The sequence below is a fragment of the Mus caroli genome, unplaced genomic scaffold, assembly GCF_978045245.1.
Source record: "Mus caroli unplaced genomic scaffold, Mus_caroli_1 scaffold_2, whole genome shotgun sequence".
In the NCBI taxonomy this organism is placed as follows: Eukaryota; Metazoa; Chordata; class Mammalia; order Rodentia; family Muridae; genus Mus; species Mus caroli.
The window spans coordinates 94433281-94459411 of NW_028227257.1; the positions used below are offsets into that span (position 1 = coordinate 94433281).

The window sequence follows — 26131 nt, forward strand, 5'->3', positions numbered from 1 at the left end:
ACTACCACTTTAAACACTAAGTATGTTTAACGCAAATTACCGTAAATTCTCAAGATGATGTAACCACCCCAGGCCCTAAAGGGCTTGAAGAGACCCCTAAAAGCACTGAACAGTTTAAATAGAAGGTAAACATGAGTGTAACATAATGTTTTCCTTATCTTTGCCCTTAGCCTTTTTATAAGCTCTAAGTCTGCAAGAGAGATGCTTTTCATACCTATTTGCTGCTTAGTGTTGCCATAGGTCAGGTAATTATTGTCCAGTTTGACTTAGAGATCCTCATTCTGACTAACAGTACCATGTATGAAGCAATTGTGCCTCATACCTTAAATATATTTACTCCCCTACAAGCATAAAGCCTAAGGAATGTGTTAGAGATGAACATCTTTAAAGCTTTAAGCTAGAGAAGGACACAAGTCATAACCTGTGTGTGTGTGTGTGTGTGTGTGTGTGTGTGTGTGTGTTGGGGGGGTGTTAATTTCTTTTTTTTCATTTTTTTCTTTTTTTAATTTTATTTAATCTTGTTTTTACTCTGAAGATTTTATTCTTATCCCTGTCCACCCTCTGACTGTTCCCCATCCCATACCTACTCCCCACACCATGTATCAGTGAGGATGTCCCACCCCACCAGACCTCTAAACTCTCTAGTGTCTCTATTCTCTTGAAGTATAGGTGCATCTTCTCTGACTGAACCCAGACCTGGCAGTCCTCTGATATATATACATGTGTGTGTGTGTGTGTGTGTGTGTGTGTGCATCATATCAGCTAGCCTATGCTGCCTGGTTGATGGTCCAGTATCTGAGAGATTGTGGGGGTCCAGGTTAATTTAGACTGCTGGTTCTCCAACCGGTCACCTTCCTCCTCAGCTTCTTCCAGCTTTACTCTAATTTAACCACAGGAGTCAGCAGCATCTGTCAATTGGTTGGTTGGTTGCAAGTATTTGCATCTGACTCCTTCAACTGCTTGTTTCTTGGGTCTTTCTGAGGGCAGTCATGATAGATCCCTTTTTGTGATGCTCCACAGCCTCAGTAATAGTGTCAGACCTTGGGGCCTCTCATTGAGCTGGATCCCACTTTGGACCTGTCACTGGACCTCCTTTTTCTCAGGCTTCTCTCCATTTCCATCCCTGCAGTTCTTTCAGACAGGAACAATTATGGATCAGAGATGTGACTGTGGGATGGCAACCCCATCCCTCCCTTGATGACCTGAGTTCCTACTGGAGGTAGGTCTATAAGGTCCCTCCCTTTGAGTCCTAAGAGTCTCTCACATCACATGCCTCTGGAGGGTCCACCCAACCTTCTAACTCCTGATGTTGCCTATTTCCATTCTTGCTACTGACCTTCAGGACTTCAGTCCTTTTCTCTCAGCCAATACAAGATCAGGTTTCCCTCTCCCCATCACTTCCCCTCCCAGGTCCCTCTCACTCCCCACCCAACTTGTGATTGTTTTCTTCTCCCTCCCAAGTGAGACTGAGGCATCCTCACTTGGGCCCTTCAGCTTGTTGACCTTTTTGGGTCTTTCACCTCCTAGGTCTCTGGTGCATTCTAGAAGGTCCCCCAAACCTCCTACACCATGAGGTTGCCTGTTGCCATTCTTTGTGCTGGCCCTCAGGACTTTAGTCCTTTTCCCCCACCCAATACCAGATCATGTTCCTGAAAAGCTTCTGTAAGGCAAAGGACAATAAGACAAATCAAAAACCTACAGATTGGGGAAAAAAAAGTTCACTAATCCCACATCTGATAGAGGGATATATCCAAAATATATAAAGAACTCAAGAAGTTAATCACCAAAAAACCAAACAACCTAATCAAAAATGTGATATAGACCTAAACAGAGAATTCACAACAGAGAATCTCAAATAATAATTCAAAGAAATGAGAATAATAAGTTGAATGCTCCCAACTGGAGAATTTTTAAGAAATTTGAAAATACCTGTGCTGTCTGGAAGGTGGTAGAAGAACATTTGCATATTCTTAGTAAATTGTGATTTTGAAGTCTTTTGAAGAACATTGAGTTTAAACATGAATGTGTCCCGTGATTCAAAACTAGTACTTGCCTGAAGAAACTATCTCTGGGCACATATTTAGATTTACATTATTCCATTTCTCACTAAGTTTTCATATTATCAAGAAACTGGAAATATGCAATGATACCTTAAGAGTAAAATGGATAGATGTATCTTGTCTTTTATTGGCAGAGATTATATCAGAAAAAACTGATTCTATATGAATCTATGTTCATGTACTTTAAAATGTTAGTTGAAAATTAACAGCTTGCAGAAAAACATTTTCCCATCTCCATCAAGATTTATCTAACTTAATTACAGTGTGTAATACTTTAGACACATATATACTTACAAACCGATGTAATTCTACAAAGAGTTAAGTTATACTAAGTTACAGTTACAAGTTACAAGAAGCATTTACTGAGAATACTTAACTTTTTAGTATCAAAATATATTAAACCTATTTTACTATTGCATCCAAATCTTTATTTGGGTTTGATAACAATGAGCTTATTATATTATTTATTGTTTTGGTTAAGATTATAAATCATTCTTCTTAACATTTAATAAATAGCCAGGCATGGTGGCACATGCCTTTGATCCCAGCACTTGAGAGGCAGAGTCAGGCGGATTTCTGAGTTCGAGGCCAGCCTGGTCTACAAAGAGAGTTCCAGGACAGCCAGGGCTACACAGAGAAACCCTATCTCAAAATAAATAAAACAAAAAAACCCAACAACAACAAAAAATTTAATAAATATATCCCTAAAATTAAATAATGCAGGTAATAACAATTTCATTGCACTTAGGAAGGAATCTACCTTCTCAAGACCAAATTATAAACCAATAAATTAAGTATGAATTATATAAGATGTAAAAATAAAAAAGAATTTCAAACTATATGACAATAAAAAGAATTAAAATGGAGAATATGCATATATTTAACTAACTAGTAAGAAAACAATTATACATTTTGATGTTATTATCTACTAGTGAAATGAGCCAATTTGAGCCAGACTCACTCGTCCTAAGGAAAGAGAACAGGGAAAGCTACATGGGGACAAAGAGAAGAAGAGATGGGAGAGAAAGCGAGAAAGCATGCACACCCAGAAAGAGAGGAAATGCAGAGAGAGGAAGAAAGAAGAAAGATCAAATCTAAAATGTCTGGATTTAATAGGAAAGAGCTTCTAGGGGAGTGGAAATTCAGCTCCTGGGCTGAAAAATTCAGAGAGGGTGGGGTATGCCAGGTAGGGACTGAGGAATGCCAGGGGAACCTGGAGGCCACATCCACTTTGGTATCTTAAATAAGCACCTCAGCCCCTTACCCCATGTCTGTAATGCAATACCTTTACACCTCTAAGATAAAAATCTATAATAGATTTAACAATATATAAAAATAAATATAAATATTGAAAGAGAGATAAAACTATGCATATGGCTTTGTCATACTAGAACTGGGAACAATCAATATGTAGATTCAAATGTGACTATGAGGTCACAGATCCACAGGAGTACCCATGCACTGCTAAGATTAAAACATTAAAGGCAGCTGTGTACAAAGACTTGGCAAGGGATGTGCAACTCTCCTGGCAGAATGAAGATGTTCTAAAGAGACCATTCTCTTCCCTTTGATATCACACTTCTGTAACAATGGATCACCACCCCAACCCTGTACTGAAATGTTACCTAGGAGTCACATTCCGGGTAAAGGAAAAGCCTAAGAATCTGCTGTCAGAAAAAGGGGGGGGGGATTGTAGCCCTCGAATGGATAGACAGCCTGTCAGTCCTTTTTGCATGAGGCACTGAAGACTGTCAAAACTAAACAGCAGATTAACCAATATGCATAAGTACTCATAATTCCTACAATGTGTATAAATCTATTACTCATATTATGATCCAAAAGATGAATTTGGGGTGTCAGTGGTTTTTTTCTTCTGAAGGAATGGAGGAGAGGCTACAGACTGAGGGTCATGCATACCTGTAAAAATATTACAAAGCATATCAAACACAGATTTTTCATTTCAAAGGAATACCCGATGTACAATGATGCCACTGGTTCACTAATATTATTTGAAAGGTACGTTTTAAAGAAATCATTAAATACCTGGAAGACTTTTATTTGTATTAAATACAATTTGTATCAAAAAACCAAATCAAAATTGGAAATTTTCATATTTTATAACACTGAGTCAGTGTTAGTACAATGGATACATTCATGTTCTACATTTACTACAAATAAAGGTTGTTCTCCTCTAGTTTCTGGATTATTACGCTACAAAAAGATCATTGAGATTGCACTGTCATCTCTAGTGAACCAATTAATGAAAACTAGTAAACTTTAAAGGTGAATTAAGAAATATAAAATAAAATGTGTAACATAGAAGGTTTATTCTTTTAAAAGACATGGTACTTTGTCAGATAATATGAACATTTTACATACCTGTGAGCAATTCTCAACAATCATTTCTGGATCACTTTCCTTATTGCATTTTTCACATCTTTATTCCTTAGACTATAGATGAATGGGTTTAACATAGGACTTACAAAGATATAAAAGACAGCCACAATTTTCCCTTGTTCTACAGATGTCTCAGAGGGGGGCCTGAGGTGCATGCAGAACAATGTTCCATAAAAGATGGTAACAGCTGTCAGGTGGGACCCACAAGTAGAGAAGGCCTTGCGCCTTCCCTCTGCAGAACGGATCCGCAGAATGGCTGTAAAAATGAAAATGTAGGAGATGAGGATGATGATGAGAGAACAGGTGAGGTTGGATCCTGCCACCACAAACATGGCAGTTTTTTTCACATAGGTGTCTGAGCAAGCAAGGACCATGAGTGGTGGGTCTGCACAGTAGAAGTGATTGATCTCATTGGGTCCACAAAAGGTTAAACGAAGCATCAGAATGGTCTGTATTAAACCATTTACAAAGCCGTAAATGTACTGTGTGGCCACAAGAAAGAGACAGACTCCTCGGGACATTTTACTAGTATATAACAAGGGCTTGCAGATGGCCACATAACGATCATAAGCCATAACTGCAAGCATATAGTAGTCTGTGATCACCAGAGCAATAAAAAAGTGGAATTGAATGATGCAGCCAATAAAAGAAATGGTTTTCCTCTTGGATAAAAAGTTAACCAACATCTGAGGGGCAACAGTGGTGGCATAACAGAGATCTACAAAGGAGAGATGGCTGAGGAAGAAGTACATGGGTGTGTGAAGCTTGCTGTCACTTCTGATTAAGAAGATCATGCTCACGTTACCAACCACTGTGATGAGGTAGATGAGTAGGAATACCACAAAGAGCACAGGCTGAAGCTCTGCTCGATCCGTCAATCCTAGGAAAATAAACTCTGTAACTGTTGTAAAGTTTTTCTTTAACATCTGTAAGCTTGGGACTAGACACGGATTTTTCTAAAGAGAAAAAATTTTAAATTCACATGATTAATGCTATGCATGCAACATATTATGTGTCTCTCTGATTCTAAGTCTTCTCCCTTCCTACTTGTAAATGCACATGGCATAGAAATATCCCAGGAAATTGGAGTTACAGGTCAAAGGTTTCAAGAACGTGTTGCTTTTATAGAAGTCTAGGTTCAGTTCTGAGCATCCATATGATGTTTCACAATCATCTGGCACTTCAGTATCAGAGACTATAGTGCCCTTTCCTGGGCTCTGCAAGCACTGGTCACACACATGCTGCACATACTTACACGCAGGCAAAATACAAATATACATAAAATAAAATAGTCTAAAACACACGAAAATAAATTGGTTTAGGAATGTGTAGTTAATATTTTAAAAGTTCCCCAAATTCATATGGCACTATGTATATATGTGGTGTGTGTGTGTGGTGTGTGTGTGGGGGGGGAGTTGCAAGTCTTCATAGTGTTTACTATATGTTTCCCCTAAACATAGGAGTATACAATGATGTTTTTCTCTAAATATACTTTGTGGTGTGTGCCACAAAATGTTAGCCATTGAGTCTTGTTTTCCTTAGCTAATTAAGTTGGGAATTTGACTGAACATGACAGATAAGTGTAAGGCCTCTCTACACACTCTTGAACCCAAGATGCCTTCCAAACTGTTCCCTCACTCTTCAAAAGGAGTTTCTCACCCCAAATAACATACCTCATCCCAAATAGCATACCAAGATCACTTTATTAATTTTCTAAAAAGCAAACTTATTTTCTGCATATTTTTTGCTCATGAAGAAAAATGATTACTGAGGGAGATAACACTAGTCAATATTAAACATTTATGTATATAAATATTCATATATAAACATATATTCCTATATGAGTGAATTAAATGCAATACATATACCTATGTATATAAATGCACACGTGCATACATTGGCAGTTTTCACATGCTCATGAGGAGCATTGAAAACTTGCTGCTAGTATGACATGTAATAATGATAGAACATTGAGAACCAAATCAGGCTATGAAGATTTGCTGTATCTTCATCTCAGTCTAACACTCATAGAAAGTTGTAATAATGCTAAAACATGAATTGTATACAGGTTTTTAAAAACATGAATTCATATTCTTTTATATCATTTTGAAAAATAATCATTTTCTAAATCTGTCTGAGACAATACTGCAGACATAAGTGCAGAAATGAGCTGCTCATAGACATCATTTCTTGGAACATCTGCAGTCTTTTTTGATAAAATATGTCCATGTGTGCAGGTTTGTAACCTGGTTCCTACATGATACCCACAACACCACTGACATAGAGAAACTTTTAAGCACTACATCAATGCATTACTCAAGGGTCCTTCCACATTATATTTTGCTTTTCTATAAATAAGATCTTAGGTCTTTTTGTATATGGTATTTAAATACAAAAATAAGTCATATTGATAAATGAATACTTACTCTTGGAAATATAGACTGCATTCAGAAGTGATATTATAAAGTTATTAAAATAGAATCCAGTTCAGTTTTTAATTATTAAAATGCATATTTCTAGATTCTAAAATTTAAAAAGAATGCTTTCTACTCCTACCTGTTAAAGGAGAGTAACTTTGCAATGGCAACACCAATGTGAAGAAGATGAATGGTTTATAAGAGCGAGCACTCATAGAACCAATTCCCGAGTGTTCAATTATCACTTGTAGATTGTTTGGCTTATGAATAACTCCTATCTTCCTGTACTAAAATCCTAAATCCATTGAGAGCAGGAGTATTGCCTGCTCTCCATAGTCATCAGGGATTCAAATCATGCAAGAATGATGAGTCAAAGGACTCATTAATTATTTTAGCTTTGCTAAATATCTATATTTTTAACGGTTTGTTATTATTTGTATGTAAATAGTAATGACTGCTGATAAGGGGCCCAAGGGATGAGGCCCCTATGAGTTTATCCAATGCTAAGAGGTCAGTCCTGATATCATATACATACAAGCGACAAGAAATCAACTTACAAGTTATATTTGTATATTGAAGTGTTTTCCCAACTTAGAGTAATGGTCATCAAGTCAATTAATTTGGTGTTTAATTAAAGCTTACTTTAATTAAATTTAATGGGAGGATCCAGGGAAATATCAAAGGCAGTATAAGAAAAGTCGCTCACTGTGTCCTTTACACCCCCTTCTTGTCTCAACATGAGCATGCTAAGGTCTCCTTGTTCATACAAAGTGAACTCTTCCCTGGGTATTTCTTGAAGAAGAAAGTAGCATGAGACATTCTTTCTAGTGGCATCTTTTAATGGTTCTGGAACCAGTAGCCACTGTCATTGCTCCCTGGGGCCTCAACATGGGAATTTTTTTTTCTGACATAAGCCCTGTTGCTTTGTCTTTATTAAATTGAGTTTTTAAGATCTCCTTTGTTCTCATTCATTATTGGATACTCTTAAGATCAGACAATTGAGAAGAACATTTCTTGAATGTTATGACTCCATTCTGGACCAGAGTGACACATGATATGTATTTAATACACATTACAGTGATGTAAAAATGGTCACAATGACTATTTTCTATTTTGAAAAATGTGTGAGGTATATCTGGCTTGCCATTTGTAGAAGTGATAGGGATAAATGAATCACTCTCCATCTATGTCCTGACATAGTTGAGAGTCATATGACAGTCAAGTGTTATAATTACTGACAATATGGCAAGCATATTAAAGTTTGAACATGTTGCTTAGGAATGACTTTTTTTCCTGACCCTCTGTATTGGCATCACCTAGATATAGCAGACCAAACATTAAATATTCAACACCAAGTTTTACAATCTTTTGCATCAGCAAGATTGCAAAGTGAAGAAAACAAGTGCTATTGGCTGGAGTATGAGCTGGCAAAGTATTGTCAATATGCAAAAAAATGTGGAGATGTTCATACACTACAAACCCAAAGCAGCAGCACTTTTTCAGAGATGCATATTTAGAATTGTATGAAGTATATCTGCAGAATTTCATATTACCAGGAAAGCAGAATATACAATTGTTCCCTCAGAAGAGAACAGATACGTAGCTGTAAATAGATGGTATATGGACAGGGACATAGAAACTATATGAGCAAAAGAGCACCTAAATGAATTAGTGTGTATAAGTCTAACAATGTTAATGAAATTCTCTACTGAAAAAGAGCATGACCAATTTCTTTCTGTGAAGTTTGAAATCTAGCAAAACTATGTTATATTAATTGCTTCTTAATTAATGTGTGGATTTATAAACAAGTAGCTACTGAGGTAATTCCACAGAGGGACTAGAACCGACAAGCATTTACTGCAGGAAATAGGGACAGAAACATCAGAGAGAACTTCTATTTCAAAAACAATTTAACAATATATGGAATTCTCATAGAAATGACTTGAATTTATAAGGATAGGTTTTATATCATATTGTTGTCTGTGAGCTATAAATTGTTTCAAATTAAACAAGTCCAGTCTTAATAAATTGACCATAATTGGTGAGTATCACCTTAACTGTGTGTGGAATATAATTTACTAAGTACAAACAGTGTAATAAGGTGAAATATGAGTCACTTGTATATGTAAAATAACAATATGCTGTGCTGGAAATATGACACAGAAGTTAGGCACTCTGATGCCCTTACTGAGGACCTGAGCAAATTTCCTATCACCCTCATAATACCCAGAAACCATCTGTGAACATTATACTATTGAAATAGACAAAGGATGGGTACTTATCACAAAAGAACTCTAAAGTCCACACACAAATGAGACAATTAAAATATGGGTTTTACACAAAAATAGCTGTATAATAATATGTCTAAAGAATCAAATTGCTATTTATTTGCAAATACTAGACAATGATAATAAAAACGTAAAGGAGCAGAGGCTCACTGATGGGAGTGCATACCCAATAGCAGATGAACACAAAAGCCTCCTAGTGGAAATGTGGCATGCATATATATGCATAAAGATTCATTCAGATGAATAAAATCATTTGAAAGATCTATCTTGCAGTAATGATATAAGATATATCTCGGAAATTTTATAAGTTAACACATATTAAAAAAATCTTAAAAAGAAAGAACTGACCTACTGTGGTTAGAAAATTTCAGACACATAAATAAAGGAACTTACTTCCAAAGCATTTGACAATTCTACCTTTGCCAAAATAGCTCCCGTGCACCATTATAGAGTAATAACAATATGTCTGTGCAGTTTTATAATTCATTTTTATTCATTCATCAAGGTAGCATACCCTGCTGTGATATATGTCATTTCTGAGAGACAAATTAAAATAAAAATTGACAGAAAGTAATTTGGTAATCTTAAAATGCCCATTGGTTTGGAGAGCAAAGGTGCTGCACACCTATCAACTTACTTCAAGAATACTTCCTTCTTAACAACTTTCCTTATTGCACTTTTCACATCTTTGTTTCTGAGGCTATAGATCAAGGGATTCAACATAGGGCTTACAAAGATATAAAAGACAGCCACAATTTTCCCCTGCTCTACAGACTTCTCAGAAGGAGGCCTGAGGTACATACAAAACAAAGTCCCATAAAACACAGTGACAGCTATCAGATGGGATCCACAAGTAGAGAAGGCCTTGCGCCTCCCTTCTGCAGAACGGATTCGCAGGATGGCTGTAAATATAAAAATGTAGGAGATGAGGATGATGGTGAGAGAACAAGTGAGGTTGGATCCTGCCACCACAAACATAGCAGTTTCTTTAACGTAAGTATCTGAGCAAGCAAGGACCATGAGTGGTGGGTCTGCACAGTAGAAGTGATTGATCTCATTGGGCCCACAGAAGGTTAAACGAAGCATCAGAATGGTCTGTGCCAGGCCATTTGCAAATCCATAAATGTATGGTGCAGCTACGAGCGAGAGGCAGACGCTTCTGGACATTTTGCTTGTGTATAACAAGGGCTTGCAGATGGCCATATAGCGATCATAAGCCATCACTGTGAGCATATAGTAATCTGTGATCACCAAGGCAATAAAAAAGTGAAACTGTATGAAGCAGCCTATGAAGGAAATGGTTTTTCTCTTTGATAAAAAGTTAACCAACATCTGAGGAGTGACATTGGTGGCATAACAGAGATCTACAAAGGAGAGATGGCTGAGGAAGAAGTACATGGGTGTGTGAAGCTTGCTGTCACTTCTGATTAAGAAGATCATGCTCACGTTACCAACCACTGTGATGAGGTAGATGAGTAGGAATACCACAAAGAGCACAGGCTGAAGCTCTGCTCGATCTGTCAATCCCAGCAAAACAAACTCAGTCACTGCTGTGTAGTTTTTCTTTAACATTTTGTCTTACTGACACCAAACGAGGCCTGTAAATTAAACACAATTATATTTTTATTTCTTTCCATTTATTCATTATCCCCATCAGGTTATCTAGTTTATTTTTTGTTTCTTCTCAAACTGTTAAGGTAAGTAGTAAAAAGAAATAGCCTAATAATTATTTGACTGTTATAAATACCTAAATTAATAGAGAAATTGTGATAGATAGCAGAAAGATAGATGGTTTATCTGTAGTTAAATAATAGGAAGATACATGTAAGATTGTTCAGTAAATAGACAATAGATAGATAGTTAAATAGATTAGATAGAAAGATAGATTAATAAATGATAGGTAGATAGATGATAGATAGAAGGATAGAGATAGATGATAGAGATGTACAATAGATACATGATAATTTAATGTTAGATAAAAGAGAGAAAAATATATGACATGTCATAGATAGACTAGATGTAAAGATGGATAGAAAGATAAATTCAATAGATAGATATATAGATAGATGATAGATAGATAGATAGATAGATAGATAGATAGATAGATAGATAGATAGATAAACAGATAGATAGATAGATAAACAGATAGATAATAGAGTCATAGAGAGGTAGATAGATCAATAGATAATGAATGATAGAAAATGATGTTCTAAGATTTTTACTGCAACTATTTATCACATTGCTCATGATTTCTCTGAACATGTGGATGTGAATTTATATGTGAATTTAGGATACTGAAGGTATAAAAAGTGTATAGACTTATGAAATCAAGACCTCTTCATATGCCCCTCTTAACTCTCATTATGGTTTTTCCAGCTAAGATTCTCCTCACCCTCATCCACCCAAAGTAATACTTTATCAACAAATATTTCTTAATTGTAATACACTATTCAAATTTTCACTTGCTCAGTACATTTTGCTCATAATTCGTGTGAGACAATAAAATGTACCTTATTCATTTCATGTATATAAAATATATGTGTGACTACACTCCATGAGTAATGAACACACACACACACACACACACACACACACACATGTTTAATATACTTATGGACATACCTTGGCAGTATTCAGTGTTCATGATTGACTGATGTTGAAAGCAAGCAAACACTACGTATCTGAAGCCTCTGGTGAAACAGTAGGGGAAAGTGTGACAACGTAGAGAAGGGAATACTGATTTTGTCATGACATTACTGATTATAACTCTTAAATATTTTAATAAATATAGAACACTCAATATAGATTCCTTACTATAAGTCATCAGAAATAATAGCCATATTAACTACATAATGAGGTACCATGTATGCTATTCTGAATTATGTATCTTACCATTTAGGCAGAGTGAATGAGATTGTGGAAACCATCCCCCAAAATTGACATCCTCGTTAAGTGATACACACACACTTATGATGCTATAGGATATGGTCCTTATTTATAAAGATAATACCAACAGAAGCAAGTCACTTTGAAAAAGTTTTTTTGTGAATTGACATGTAAAACTTATTTACTATAGCATTCCATTTTTTTAAAAATTTTGGGACTTTAGAACTGTTAATTAAGATAATAAGATACAAAACAAATTCAAATACTGATTCAAAATATTCAATATCTTTCCTCATTTTCCCCTTTACTATAATGAAATGAAAGTAATGAAAGCTATGAGAGTTCTTAATTGTATACACAGTCTGTTAAGAAGAGGGCATTAATTTTAGATTAAAAAAAAACAAACCAAATCTAACAATATCCAACACATCTGAATATTTGTGAGGGACATAAGTGCATCTCAGCATACCAGGCCTGGCACTCTTGAAATTTACTGTACCTTGAAAAGATCTTACACTTGTGCTTCCTATATGACTCAATCCTCCAAAGTAATTATATAATGTACCTTCATTGAATGTACCCCTGATTAATTTTAAATAATCAATAAAGTTTAGAAATTAACAGTGTTCAATTTTTTAGCCAAATGATTGTAAAAATTATGACAGTGTTATTTATTGTAGTGGAGTATTGTGAAGTCAAAAGTAATTCCAAATATTACTGTCTGCCATTCCTGATAAAGAAAAGGAGAATAAACATATAAATACTGAGAGTTAGCTGAATGCAAACCCGCCTAGCAATGTGTACTCCTCTCCCTGAACTTAAATCTTAGATCCTCTTGTTGCTAGTTGTATGTGTTCAGCAACTCATTAATATCATTTTGTCTTAGTTTTCTAAGCCATAAAAATCATTTCACACATAGATTAATTCTATGTGAAGAAATTAGTTCAGGAAAATCTAACATATGCCAAATACCTAAAATATTTGTTGAAGCTACTAGAATCATGATGGAGATAAGAGGCTGTAAGCTAGATTCAGAATCAACACACAGATTCCTTAAGGACAAAGGCTGTGGCTTGTATATGGCTATATATACAACAATATCTAGATAAGTGTTTTCCTATTGGAAGCAGACCATAGTGATAGATAGTAATGTGCTCTTTGGCTTCTCTTCTTTACTGTTATGCAAGTATACACCTCTAGACCATTTGTTTGTGAGCATCTTAACCAGAGAAGAGTAGTAGTGGTTCAATATGATTGATTGTTAATTCAGACATCTAGGCTACAAATCAATTTATTTTATCAATTAAGATTTTTTTCCCTTCCAAACTTTAAATGAACCATAGATATCCTACCTGAAGAAGCAGAGTAAGTTCACAATGACAGCATTCATATGCAGACAGTCAAGATTTTTATAAGAAAATTGTTACAGAGGGACCAAATCCCTATGGTTCAGTTATTTCTTGCCATTAGTGATTAGTATTATAAATAAGCTCTGAGTATGGTAAATTTATTGATAACTTGAGTTTAACTGCTCAAATCATAGAGGAGTCAAATCTCCAAGGAATCGTAAAGCAATGGGATAATTTATTTTCGTTTATAATGAATATTTTTATACTTTGGGAAAGTTCTGTTTCCCGTGTTCGCAATCTCTAAAAGATAATCACTCACAGGGAAAAGAGAAAGGTTTAGAGTCCAAAAAACCTGAACAGCAGCCAGTTTTTCTCAAGTTTCAGCTATCTACTGATTCTAGGATTGGTATTTACATTTTTGGGTGAAAATAGAGAATTTAATATCTTACAGATAATGTGAACATGGTAACATGGCTTTTTGACACCTTCCTGTCTTTTCCTTATCAGCAGTTAGGAACTGGCCAGAAGAGTTCCGATGGTGCTCAGCTTCACTCTTCTCATTTTTGCTAATGAAAGGAACCAGTAAGATGTCAGTAAAGGGGACGGGAGAGGAGAATCTCCATGATTCTTTTCATCCCATGCGTGGTCCACCATCAGATGCTAACACAGTCAGGCGTTTCTAAAAACTCAGCACTAGATATTTGTCAGAGAAGAAAGTGACATGTGATTGTTTTTATGTTTCTTGGGTATTGTTGTTGTTGTTGTTGTTGTGTGCTTAACGGGGGCCAGGCCAGAATGACATTGAAAAGTTCCTCAGTAAATGTGGTAGTGGAGACAATGACAGTCATAATAATGATTTTTGGTTTTGTTAAATGTTTAAGATATTTCTTTGTTCATCATAGTTGAAGATAACAAAGAGATTTGTGTTTAATGTGTATGTGACTTCCTGGCATCCCCAAAGGCCAGAAGAGGAAGATGAGTCTTCATGGGGACTATTGACTTAAGGAGTCTGTTATGTGAAATTAACTCTGTGGTATAACAGGTATAAACTCATGGATTCTCTTCCTCATAAAGAGTGCCATCAATGACAAAAATCACAATTAGGAACTTTTAAAATAATCTAAATCTGAAAATCACTTTACTGTAACTACTCAATAAGTTGTTGCATTGCCAAAGTATATGTCTGGTACTTTGGGATATCTTGTCCTTAGATAAATCATACTATAGAAAGATATATATATATATTCACTTTGACATGTCTGTTGTTTGCTTTGTTCTACTCATGTTTAGGCAGTTGTTTTGTGAGATTTTTAGGGAGCATCTTCTGACTTGGAACTAGGATCATATACTAGGAGGCGTGATCTCACAGCAAGCATCCTGGTCCTCTGGACCTTACAACCTTCTTCCACGATATACCCTGAGCCACAGATGCAGGAGATTTTAATGTAAATGTATCATTTTTGGACAGGGTTCTATAACTCTGTATGTTGATTAGCATGATTGTGTGAAACCATCACTGTCTGCTTCAAGCCCTCAACCCAATCCACAGCAACTAAGGAATGTTGAAGTCAGTGTATATTGTCTTTTCCAGGGAAGAATGCATTGCTTAGTTATCCAAGACAAAATGGTCAGACCTGAAAACACAAACCAATTGACATTACACAGAATGAGCAGGTTATAGTTAGGAATATATGTATATCTACATCTATATCTAAATGTGTACACACACACACACACACACACACACATATATATATATACATATATATAGATATATAGATATATATATAGATATATAATAAAAATTAATAAAAAATCAGCCATGCATTAGAAAAAAAGGCATAAGCGTATACTTCGGGGAGTTGATGGAGGGAGGAAAGGGAAGGGGAAAATGATGTAATTTTATTGTGGCTCCATATCTACAGATAAGTGTGTGTGTGTGTGTGTGTGTGTGTGTGTGTGTGTGTGTAGAGGAACTGTAATCCAGCAACATGGCTGTGTAGTGCTGAGGTAGTGTACCCTGAAAGACCAGTCAGGAGCCAAGCCGATGCAATCACACCAGGACCATTGTTTAAGCTGAAGCATGGACTCAGCCCACCACTGATTGCAGGATGGTTTTGGTGGAGAAGAGCCCCAAACACTTATCAGGCCAAGGATTTATAAAATGTGGCAAGAGAAGGGTAAGTGTTTCTAGCCTGGCAAGCATCTAATTGGAATAACACTATGCCCTTTAGCATCATTGGCTTGTGCTGGGAGTCAAAACATAAACTTAACTTCTGTATCCTTCTGTATTGGTGGTTGTTGGGCAGAGACTGGACTTGTTGGAGATTAACCTGGAAACCCTAGATTTGTTTGGGGAAATTAATCTGGAGATAAGTCTTGTTGGGGTTAGCCTAGATACTGGAGGTAGGTCCGGGTTTTGTTGGGGACTAACTTGGAAGCTGATGCTAGATACTGGCCTGTTAATTTACCTGAGTTCAAACATAGGTCAAGTTCTCTAAGATGCAGTTTGAACCCCAAAATTTTTGACTTTCACCTGCTCTGATAAGGGATCACATACAAATACCTTCTAGGTCTATGTGATCCGGCTGAAATGCAGACACTCCTTGGATTATAATATGATCTAACTGCAATACAGATACACCCACGATATGTACCTTTAAGGTAAAATTAGTTTGTGAGCAGCCATGTTTGAAATTGATATCTAGTTGAGGGGGACACAATGATAGAATAGGCTCAGCTCTTCAGAACGTCACAAGGAAGAGACGCTATTGAAGAGCCTTGCCCAGAGATAGTGAGTTGGGAGTGATTGCAGTGAATGCAGTACCGTAAAGCTGAGTTTTTTCCTGAGTTCATGTCTTTCAGTGCAGTTTAGCAGAGACAATTGAAATGAGAGAATAAGAAGGAGCCAGAAGATTAGAAGAAATTGCCAGAGTTAGAGTCCTAGCAGAACAATTCAATAGGAAGATGATGGAAGTCAGATTTAATCAGTGAACATGGAGAAGAGTTTGAGCCAGAACAGCTGAGATAAACCACCCAGCCAGAATTTAGAAAGAACTAGAAAACGTGAGCTTATTCAGCTGTTAGCCTCAGAAATGAGAGTTGCATCTGACCAATTAAAGCAACTTTGACATATATGCATGCACATAGCAGGAGTTAAAGTGGAGTTATCCTGTACAACAACACCCCTACTAGGCATGAGAAGCTATCATAAATGTGTATGGACAGAAATGGGATATTTCCTTTGTAGTTCTTGGCCAGCGAGGTTTAATAGAACCCCAGGCATTACAGGTTACTGCTATTGCTCTTATTTACCATCTGAAATTTGATGATATGACTCTATTGAAGAAGATACCATGTCCTCGAGTCACAGAAAATGGAGAAATCAAATTGACGCCCACCTGGAAGTCATCCTTGCTTAGCTTTTCTCTCCATATTCATTAGTATGGTTGTAATAAAGGAACAGTCTTTATATTTATTTTTCTTTTTATCATCATGTATGCTTTTAAATGCCAAGCATTAATGCAGAATACAATTTTGGTGAGAAAGATTATCTTAGTTCTAGGAAAGGTATAATTTTGCTCCAAAAGAACAGTAACAGTGCATAATAATCATATTATTTTATATCTGGCCCTATTCTATCAATCAGTATTTCTATGAAATTATAAATATATCTTTATATAAATGGTTCATGTTAATGTACCAAATATCCTAATTTCTAGTTGAGCTAATTATAATTAAACAAAAAGTAGCATTTATGTAACACTTATTTATTAGTTAAACACTAATTGAATATCCAAATCTTTATGCATATTTCTACAGAGATTACCAAAATAAAATTGACATTATTTCTGTTGTCAGAATATTTATAGAGAATTAAACCATGTAAAAAAAAGTTACAAATGAACATAAAACCTACAGAATGGAGTGAAACCCACTAGAGAAATTCAGCAAACAAAATTAAAATTCTCCATAAGGGCTTTATTAATGGAGTCATGGAAAGGTCTTCTCATAAAAAAAAAATATGGGAGGGGTATCTTTAAATTGGCCCTTAAAATACCTAAATACCACGGTATTTTTACATTCATTTTAAGATATTGCAAACATTTAATGATGAAATCATAAATTAAAATTCTTACCAATGGAGATGCTCTCATTGTAATAACTCCAGAGGGAATCATATTGATTTCCCTCCTGATTTCTTGATTAATGCTTAGAAAGGTCCATGTCCCTAAGGTTAATTCCTCAGATATAAAGTCTCCCACTTGTGCTGATTCTCAGAAATCATTGTCTTTCCATCGGTAAGTCTGATTGTCCCAATGACAAAACTCAGAGGACATAGTGCCTTATTTCTTATTCCTTTCATCTTTTAAAACATAAACAGATTGTCTAGAGACCTTAAGTATTATTATGATGAAATAATAACATAGGGAGACAGACTCAGAATCTCCCAAACAGAGGCAGGCATGGCAACTGATGGACTAGGGGGACAGACATATTCTGCAAGGAGAGAAGGCCAGACATCTCTGCTAAGGCCCCGATTTAGACTCACTTTCTATTCTGAGTCCTAGTTTCTCTGCATAATAGTCTTTTTGACTTACCTTTTAACTTTTCAAAACACAAAACCATAGAATCTGGAACAGGAATGTATATTCCCACAGCAACATGCATCTAATTTATTTTATAAGTTTCTCCTGAGAAAAGAAATGTCAAAATATTTGAGTAAAACTGAAGAGAGAAACAAATGGTGAAGCTCCTTTCTTCTTCATTATAAGAAGCTCCTTTTGGGGGGCTTATCCTGAAACCTGATGATGTACTGAGCCCAGGATCTTCTAGGCAAGTGAATCATGCTTTGATCAAAGGCATGCTCTTTTCTAAGCTCTCTATGTATGTGTATATATAAGTACTTTTTATATGTATGTATGTATGTATGTATGTATGTATGTATGTATGTATGTATGTATGCTTGTGCGTGCATTCCTGTGTGTGCACTTGTGTGTGTGTGTGTGTGTGTGTGTGTGTGTGTTTTGATATAAGTTCTCAACCAAGGATGCTGTCCTGGAATTCATTATGTAGCCCAGGCTAGTATAAAACTACTGGCAATCTTCTTGTTACATCCTCGTCAGTGCTGATATTGCAGGAATAAGCTATCATATAAGGCTCATTTGTCAGCCTTCTCAACATTGATACAGATTTGAAAATTTAAGCTGAATCACCTTTTTGTTAAAATTCTCAGAAATTATTCTCTGAAGCTTGAAGTTGTTCTGTGCTGCAACTACCTCGACATCATACACAGATTTAATTCTTCTCCCTAGGAATTACTGAAGTACTTTCAATGAAATTGAAATATTTAATTTTTATCTTTTATTGAAGTATTATTATCTCTTTCATTTTCTCACTTGTATTCTGCTTATAATGAAGAAATTGCAGTGAATAAAGAGAGTATCTTAATAGTGGGATTTGCTCATGTCCTGGTTCAGCATAGTGTATCCAAAAATTCAGTATTCAAGCGTTCTAGCCACGAAAGAATACCATAGGAGTTGGAGTCTTTATTTTTCTATTTCAGAATTCATAGAGATATTTTTCATCTTCATTGATTACAAAACTTTTTACATTTGGGGAGTTTTAACATTTAACAGTATATTAGAATTCACTGAATAGAACAATCCTACATTGCCAAAATAAAGGCATCTGGTGCCATTAATTAAAGTTGTATTCATTTAAACAGGTTATCTCAACTATGTAAGTCAATTCTTTATTCTTATGCAACACAATCACATAGAAACTTTTGCAGGATCTCATTCCTTTGTTGTTGGTCACTGTGGACAGGACTGTAACTCAAGCCTATACCTGCTTCCAGACTGAGAACCAGTGGCCCAAAAGTGAATATGTGATTTTATTAAAATGTGAGAGTAGCTACAGTCTAAAGGTTGTATATTCAGCCTTACCTCCTGAACTTCTGAGATATGATACAGTGAAAAAAGCTAGCTTACATTTTCAAAACAGATTCAGCTTTAATTTTTTTTCTAGTTGTGTAACAGGAAAATGTTAAGGGTTGATTACTAAGATTATGTCACGCATCATCAGAACTAGCTTTATTATTTGAATAAATCCCTATTGATTTTTCTAATACATTCTTCACTCTGGCCAATATTTGTAGTTATTCATGCCCTGGTAATGTCAGATATGTAAGAATGTACATGCCCTGAAAAAAATAGTTGTCATGAATTAGAAAACTACTTCATTGATGCACATAATGATATATTTAATATATGCTATGATATAATCCGGCATTTGTTCATATTCTGGATAACATAATACAAAGTAAGTTTTTACCCATATGTACCAACAAATAGCTGAATAGAGAATCACAAATTAAAAACATCAATAATTTCAGAAGGAAAAGTGGAATGCAGATATATTGATAAGATGATGGGCTGTAAACCACTTCTTGGTTCCAGCAATTTCCAGTATTATCTTTGTTGACAGTGACCATGGGGGTCTCTGTATGATAATTTAATTGCCATATTCCCATACTCACCAATGGCAGAAACTATATTTGAGGAACAGCAGTCCTGATTCCTTATTGGGAACACCGAGAGCAAAGTCAACTCTCTTGTATTATAGCAGAGTTCAAGATGAAGGTGGGGATCAGCCAGAACAGTACAATTTAAAGGATGTAAACTCTCATATATTGCATGTGATAATCAGCACAGTAAATGAGCTGCTTTGAACAGAAAGTTCTTTAACTTTGGAAGTAATTTTAACTTTCTCACACCCATGAAGCTAAATGTAGATGTAGATGTATATGAGATATGTATATATGTAAGAGTATATGTATATATGTTCAGTTCTCAGATACAATGATCCAACATGGAAGCAGCTTCATGGAAATTTTATAGTAACAGAACAAAGGAAGTTACAAATCAAAGCATTTTTAAAATACATTGGTGCAAACATAGGTGTAAAGTCACAGCAAGCAAAGAAATCTCATCTCTAGGCCTAAGATGCTGTTTGATTTCATGCTTAGCTTTTCCATTGGTGGAGAACAGTTTAAAGCTAGTATGTTCCAAAAGATTTTATCAGTTTCAGGATATTAGCTCTGATGCAGATGTGGAGCTAAATATTAATCACTTGATCTTGCAACCAGACGGTATCCCCAAGTTGTCATCGTCATTGAAGGTTGTATGAGTTGCTCAGCTATTCTAACAGCTTCTTCTAATGTTTCCCATACATTCTTCTAAGAAACATATTGTTGGAGTGAGCACTGATTTGGGTTTTTACAGGTAATTTAATTATTGTCTCTTACATATTTCTCCATTAGAGAATATGAAGGCATACCCAGAGGCTAAGTGCAATGGCACTGAGGCAACTGAGTTCATTCTTCTGGGACTAAGCACCCGACCAGAACTGCAGCCAATTCTTTTCTTGGTATTCCTCACGATTTACCTCATCACACTGACTGGGAACTTTGGCATGATCTTATTAATTAGGTTCACTCCTCAGCTGCAAACCCCCATGTATTTTTTCCTGACACACTTGGCATGTGTGGATATTTTTTACTCAACAAATGTCTCTCCTCAGATGCTTGTCAATTTTCTATCCGAGAAGAAGACTATTTCTTACATTGGGTGTCTTACTCAGTGCTTTGTTTTTGTCACTCTGCTGTTGACGGAATATTACATGCTGGGTGCCATGGCCTATGACAGGTACATGGCAATATGCAAACCCCTACATTACAGCACAAAAATGTCCCGACCAGTTTGCATTTGCCTGGTTACATTCCCTTACTTCTGGGGTAGTATGGTGGGCACAATGCAAGTGATACTGACTTCACGTCTATCCTTTTGTGGACCCAACACCATCAACCACTTCTACTGTGCTGACCCTCCCCTCTTGATGTTAACCTGTTCTGACACTTACATCAAGCAAACTGCCTTATTTGTGTCAGCTGGGATTAATCTTACAGGTTCCCTTCTCATTATCCTCATCTCCTACATTTTTATCTTCGTCACCATCATGAGGATCCGATCCAGTGAAGGGCAACGGAAGGCTTTCTCTACCTGTGGCTCACACCTGACAGCTGTTACTATGTTCTATGGGTCCCTCTTCTGCATGTACCTGAGACCAGCAAATGAGAGGTCTGTTGAGCAAGGCAAAATTATAGCAGTATTTTGTATTTTTGTGAGTCCCATGGTGAATCCATTTATCTACAGCCTGAGAAACAAGGATGTGAAGCAGGCTCTGAGAAGAGTGTTTATAAGAAATCTCTGCAAAGTGGGGAAGGGCTCAGCACCTATGCTGTCCCACTAATCAAAACACGCCTTCAATTTGAACAGATGCTCTAAGTTTGAGAAAGAGGGGAGAAGAGAAACAGGTGAAAATTATGTAAATATAATACTTACATATAAAATCCCTCAAAATTATAAATTGGAGATTTTAAAAGTTCTTTGATTCGTTTTACTTGAATATGTTGGATGTGTTATTTATTTTTAACTTGGAATGGCAACAATATGCTTTTGGGGTATATAACTTAGAATCTAGTGAGGATATAATTGCAGTTATAGATTTGAAAGCTGCAAAAAGCTGATAGAGAGGAAATGCAATCCCAGACATCATCTCTCATGATTAAACATATCCTGAGTTTAGTCTTGCTTGATAACTGCTCTCTACCTATATTCATCAAAATATATGTTCTTTTATTCACTATGTACATTTATATTGAGTGACACGTAGAAACATTTTTGACCCAAGGTGAATTACAATGTATTTCCTGAATTATAAAACATGATTTCCATCCATGTGATGACCATACAATACATTTTAGCATATTTATTCCCTCTGTTGAAGGACATAGTGGAGCATGTGTCCTTATTACAAATTGGAGCATCTTCTGGGTATATGCTCAGGAGTGGTATAGCTATTTTCATAGCAGCTATATTTATAAGAGCCAGAAGCTGAAAACACCCAAGATGTTCCTCAACAGAGGAATGGGTACAGAAAATGTAGTACATTTACACAATGGAATACTACTCAGCTATTAAAAACAATGACTTCATGAAATTCACAGGCAAATGGATGAATCTAGAAAATATCATCCTGAGTGAGGTAACTGAGTCACAAAAGACCACACATGGTATGTACTCCTTGATAAGTGAATATTAGGCAAGGAGTGAGGAATACCCACAATACAACTCAAGGACAACATGAAGCTCAAGAGGAAGGAAGATCAATGAGTGGATGCTTCAGTCCTACTTAGAAGGGGAAACAAAATAATCAAGGGAAACAGAGGGTAGGAGGGACTTGGGAGAAAGAGAAGAGGGGGAGAGGAAAAGAGGGGAAGAATCAAGTATGGGATAATATGGAGAAGATATGCAGAGGTTCAGGAAATTGAACAGAGGTGTCTTGCAATGGGGGATGGGAAAATGGGGGTAGCAACCAGAAAGTCCCAGATGCCAGTAAAGGAAGAGCCTCACAGGACCCCACAGGGACAACATTAGCTGAAATACCCAACAAAGGAGAGGGAGAACCTGTCAAGGCCATATCCAGAGTTTAGGCATGCCACCCCACCGCACCCCACCCCACCCCGCCCCCTGTTGAGGGAAGTAACCATCCACTCATCTCCAAAATTTTAACCCAGAAATGCTCCTGTCTAAAGGAAATTCAGTGACAATGAATGGAGCAGAGGCTGAAGAAATGGCCATTTGGAGACTGCCCCACATCAGGATCCATCTCACATGCAGATACCAAACCCAGACCTTATTGCTGATGCCAAGAAGTGCTTGCTGACAGGAATCTAATACAGCTGTCTCCTATACCGATGCAGATGACCAATACAGATGTGGATGCTTTCAACCAACCATTGCACTGAGCACAGGGACCCCAATGGAGGAGTTAGGAGAAGGACTAAAGGAGCTGAAGGGGCCTTATCTGGCACCAGTGGGAGGGGAGGCCCTTGATACTGTAAAGGCTTGATGCCCCAGAGTAGAGCAATGGTAGGGGAGTGAGGCTATAGTGGGTAGGTGGGTGAGGGAGCACCCGCATAGAAGCAGGGTAAGGGGGAATGGGATAGGAGGTTTCCAGAGGGGAAACGGGAAAGGAGGAAATGGGATAACATTTGAAAAGTAAATAATTAAAATGCCCAATTTTAAAAAAAGCAAAACAAAATGTGTGTAAACATCTCTGTTTTTAACTTCTTATTCAATTTATTATTTGAATTTATGTATGAAGTATTACTGACATTTTGTTTTTAAATAAAAAAAAAGATGCTTGAGAAAACCATGTGATCTATTCCCCTCAAAAATGCACAAAAAGAGTAGAAACAATTACTTTGCCTGGCCTTCTTACATTAAAGCAAGAGGTGAGAGCAAGATTAGGAGAAAGCAGAATAGAGTAACTTAGAAATTAAGAGAACAATATGCAGAATGCATCATCCTGAGTGAGATAACCCAGTTACAAAAGAACACACACGATATGCATTCACTGATAAGTGGATATTAACCCAGAAACTTAGACTACCCACGGTACAATTTGAAAAACACATGAAACTCAAGAAGGAAGACCAACAAGTGGATACTTCCTTCCTTCTTAGAATGGGGAAGAAAAAACCCATGGAAGGAGGTACAGTGACAAAGTTTGGAGCTGAGATGGAAGGAAGTACCACCCAGAGACTGCTCCACCCGGGAATCCATCCCATATATAAACACCAAACCCAGACACTATTGCATATGCCAGCAAGATTTTGCTGACAGGACCCTGAAATAGCTCTCTCTTGTGAGGCTCTGCCAGTGCCTGGCAAATACAGAAGTGGATGCTCACAGTCATCTATTAGATGGAACACAGGGCTTCTAAAGAAGGAGCTACAGAAAGTACCCAAGGAGCTAAAGGTGTCAGCTACCCTATAGGAGGATCAACAATATGAACTAACCAGTACACCCCAGAACTGTGTCTCTAGTTGCATATGTAGCAGAGGATGGCCTAGTAGGCCATCAATGGGAGGAGAGGCTCTTGGTCTTGTGAAGATCATATTCCCCAGTACAGGGGAATGCCAGGGCCAGGAAACAAGAGTGGGTGGGTTGTGGAGCAGGGCGGGGGGAAGGTATAGGGGACTTTCGGGATAGCATTTGAAATGTAAATGAAGAAAATATCTAGTAAAAAAAATGAGAAAAAAGAAAAAATAATAATAAAGAAGGACAAAGAGAAGCTGCAGAGAGACCAGAAAGAGTAGGCAGGATGGAACGATCTTTTCTTAACAGCAAGGCAGGCTTAGTCTTACTAAAGAAAACAAAGTTTTCTTTTTTTTTCTTTAGACTCATGTTCAATTCATTTGTCATTAAAAGGTTAGTAGCTTATTCTTTCTCTAAGCAATAACGAATGTAGTTCATTTCTCATCCAGAATGAATGAGCTTTTTTTCTGCCCTGATGCCTGTTTTTTTTTCTCCATATGCATATGTTTGGTATGTGTTTTGTGTGTGTGGTTTAGTGTGTGTGTGTGTGTGTGTGTAATTACAAGATAAGTATGTATCTGTGTCCAGCTGGAATGCATGAAAATGCATGAATGTGTGCATGGGTTGGTATATGAATGTATGTGAGTCTGCATATTTGCATGTATAAAAGTTTTTCCTTCTGTGAGTGAATCTTTTCTCCTGGTTTAGTAAAAATTTATTTCTCCAAACCTCCTTTCAGTCTAAAGAGAGGGAGAAGAGACTTCTGGTCAAGAGAGAAAAAAGCCCTAGAAATTTTTCCTTTACTCAATCTCCCACTGTTTTATGATGAGGTACTAAATGCCAGAGTCTCAAAGGAACTCAGACAGGTGGACCAACTACCTTTGCAAAGTAACTCAGAATCAAAACAGGTAAAAGTTTGAGTATTAAAGAGCAACTCTAATTTACCACAAGGCCAACTCTTTTTTCAAATATTTTTTATTGGATATTTTCTTCATTTACATTTCTAATACTATCCTGAAAGTCCCCTATACCCTCCTCTTGCACTACTCCCCAATCTACCCACTCCTGCTTCCTGGCCCTGGCATTCCCCTGTACTGGGGAATATGATCTTCACAAGACCAAGGGCATCTCCACCCATTGATGGCCTACTAGGCCATCCTCTGCTACATATGCAATTAGACACAGTTCTCAGAGGTACTGGTTAGTTCATATTGTTGACCCTCCTATAGGGTTGCTGACCCCTTTAGAGTTCCTTGGGTATTTTCTCTAGCTCTGCAAGGCCAATTCTTTCCCCCACAGCTGCTCTTTCACCTAAGCTACATTTAAGAGAGAACAAAAATACTGAAGCTGGCCTCAGGCAATAAAAAAATAATAATTATACTTTAATTGTTTCACTTTTGATGATTAAAGCAAATGATATGAAAGTCAGTAACTATATTGTTGTCACAAATATTTTATGTATTAGTATTGTTAGGTTATCATATTTAATAGAACTACTGAGGAACCATATGTCTAATACCCACATTGTACAATGAAAAAAATATTTCACATATAACTGTAAATAAAAATACATATAAGGACTAAAATTTGATAAACTATTTGTACTATGAAAGGTGAAATGTCTGAAAATAAGTTGGGTTTCTCTAACACATAGAAGATGACAAAATTTTAAAAATGTCTGTCTAATACCAAATGGTAATTCCCAAGACTGTATTCATACAGATTTAGCAGATTGTATTTATATATTTAAGAATGTGTGTGTGTGTGTGTGTGTGTGTGTGTGTGTGT

At 36.5% G+C, this 26131-nt stretch overlaps 3 protein-coding genes across 3 annotated transcripts; 1 reads left to right on the forward strand and 2 right to left on the reverse strand.

The window, feature by feature from the left end:
- Positions 1-4459: 4459 nt before the first annotated feature.
- LOC110289659 (olfactory receptor 5M5-like) lies at positions 4460-5383 on the reverse strand. Its single transcript, XM_021155957.1, has one exon. The coding sequence runs from the start codon at positions 5381-5383 to the stop codon at positions 4460-4462; it is 924 nt and encodes a 307-aa protein (XP_021011616.1).
- Positions 5384-9795: 4412 nt separating this feature from the next.
- Positions 9796-10734, reverse strand: LOC110289632 (olfactory receptor 5M5-like). Its single transcript, XM_021155923.1, has one exon. The coding sequence runs from the start codon at positions 10732-10734 to the stop codon at positions 9796-9798; it is 939 nt and encodes a 312-aa protein (XP_021011582.1).
- A 9992-nt stretch (positions 10735-20726) lies between these two features.
- On the forward strand, positions 20727-21710 carry LOC110289958 (olfactory receptor 5M11-like). The gene has a single exon (XM_021156389.1). The coding sequence runs from the start codon at positions 20727-20729 to the stop codon at positions 21708-21710; it is 984 nt and encodes a 327-aa protein (XP_021012048.1).
- Positions 21711-26131: the final 4421 nt, after the last annotated feature.

Bases quoted from the DNA above. Each gene is read 5' to 3' on its own strand.
- LOC110289958 (XM_021156389.1), top strand. From the start codon at position 20,727: ATGAAGGCATACCCAGAGGCTAAGTGCAATGGCACTGAGGCAACTGAG.
- LOC110289632 (XM_021155923.1), bottom strand. From the start codon at position 10,734: ATGTTAAAGAAAAACTACACAGCAGTGACTGAGTTTGTTTTGCTGGGA.
- LOC110289659 (XM_021155957.1), bottom strand. From the start codon at position 5,383: ATGTTAAAGAAAAACTTTACAACAGTTACAGAGTTTATTTTCCTAGGA.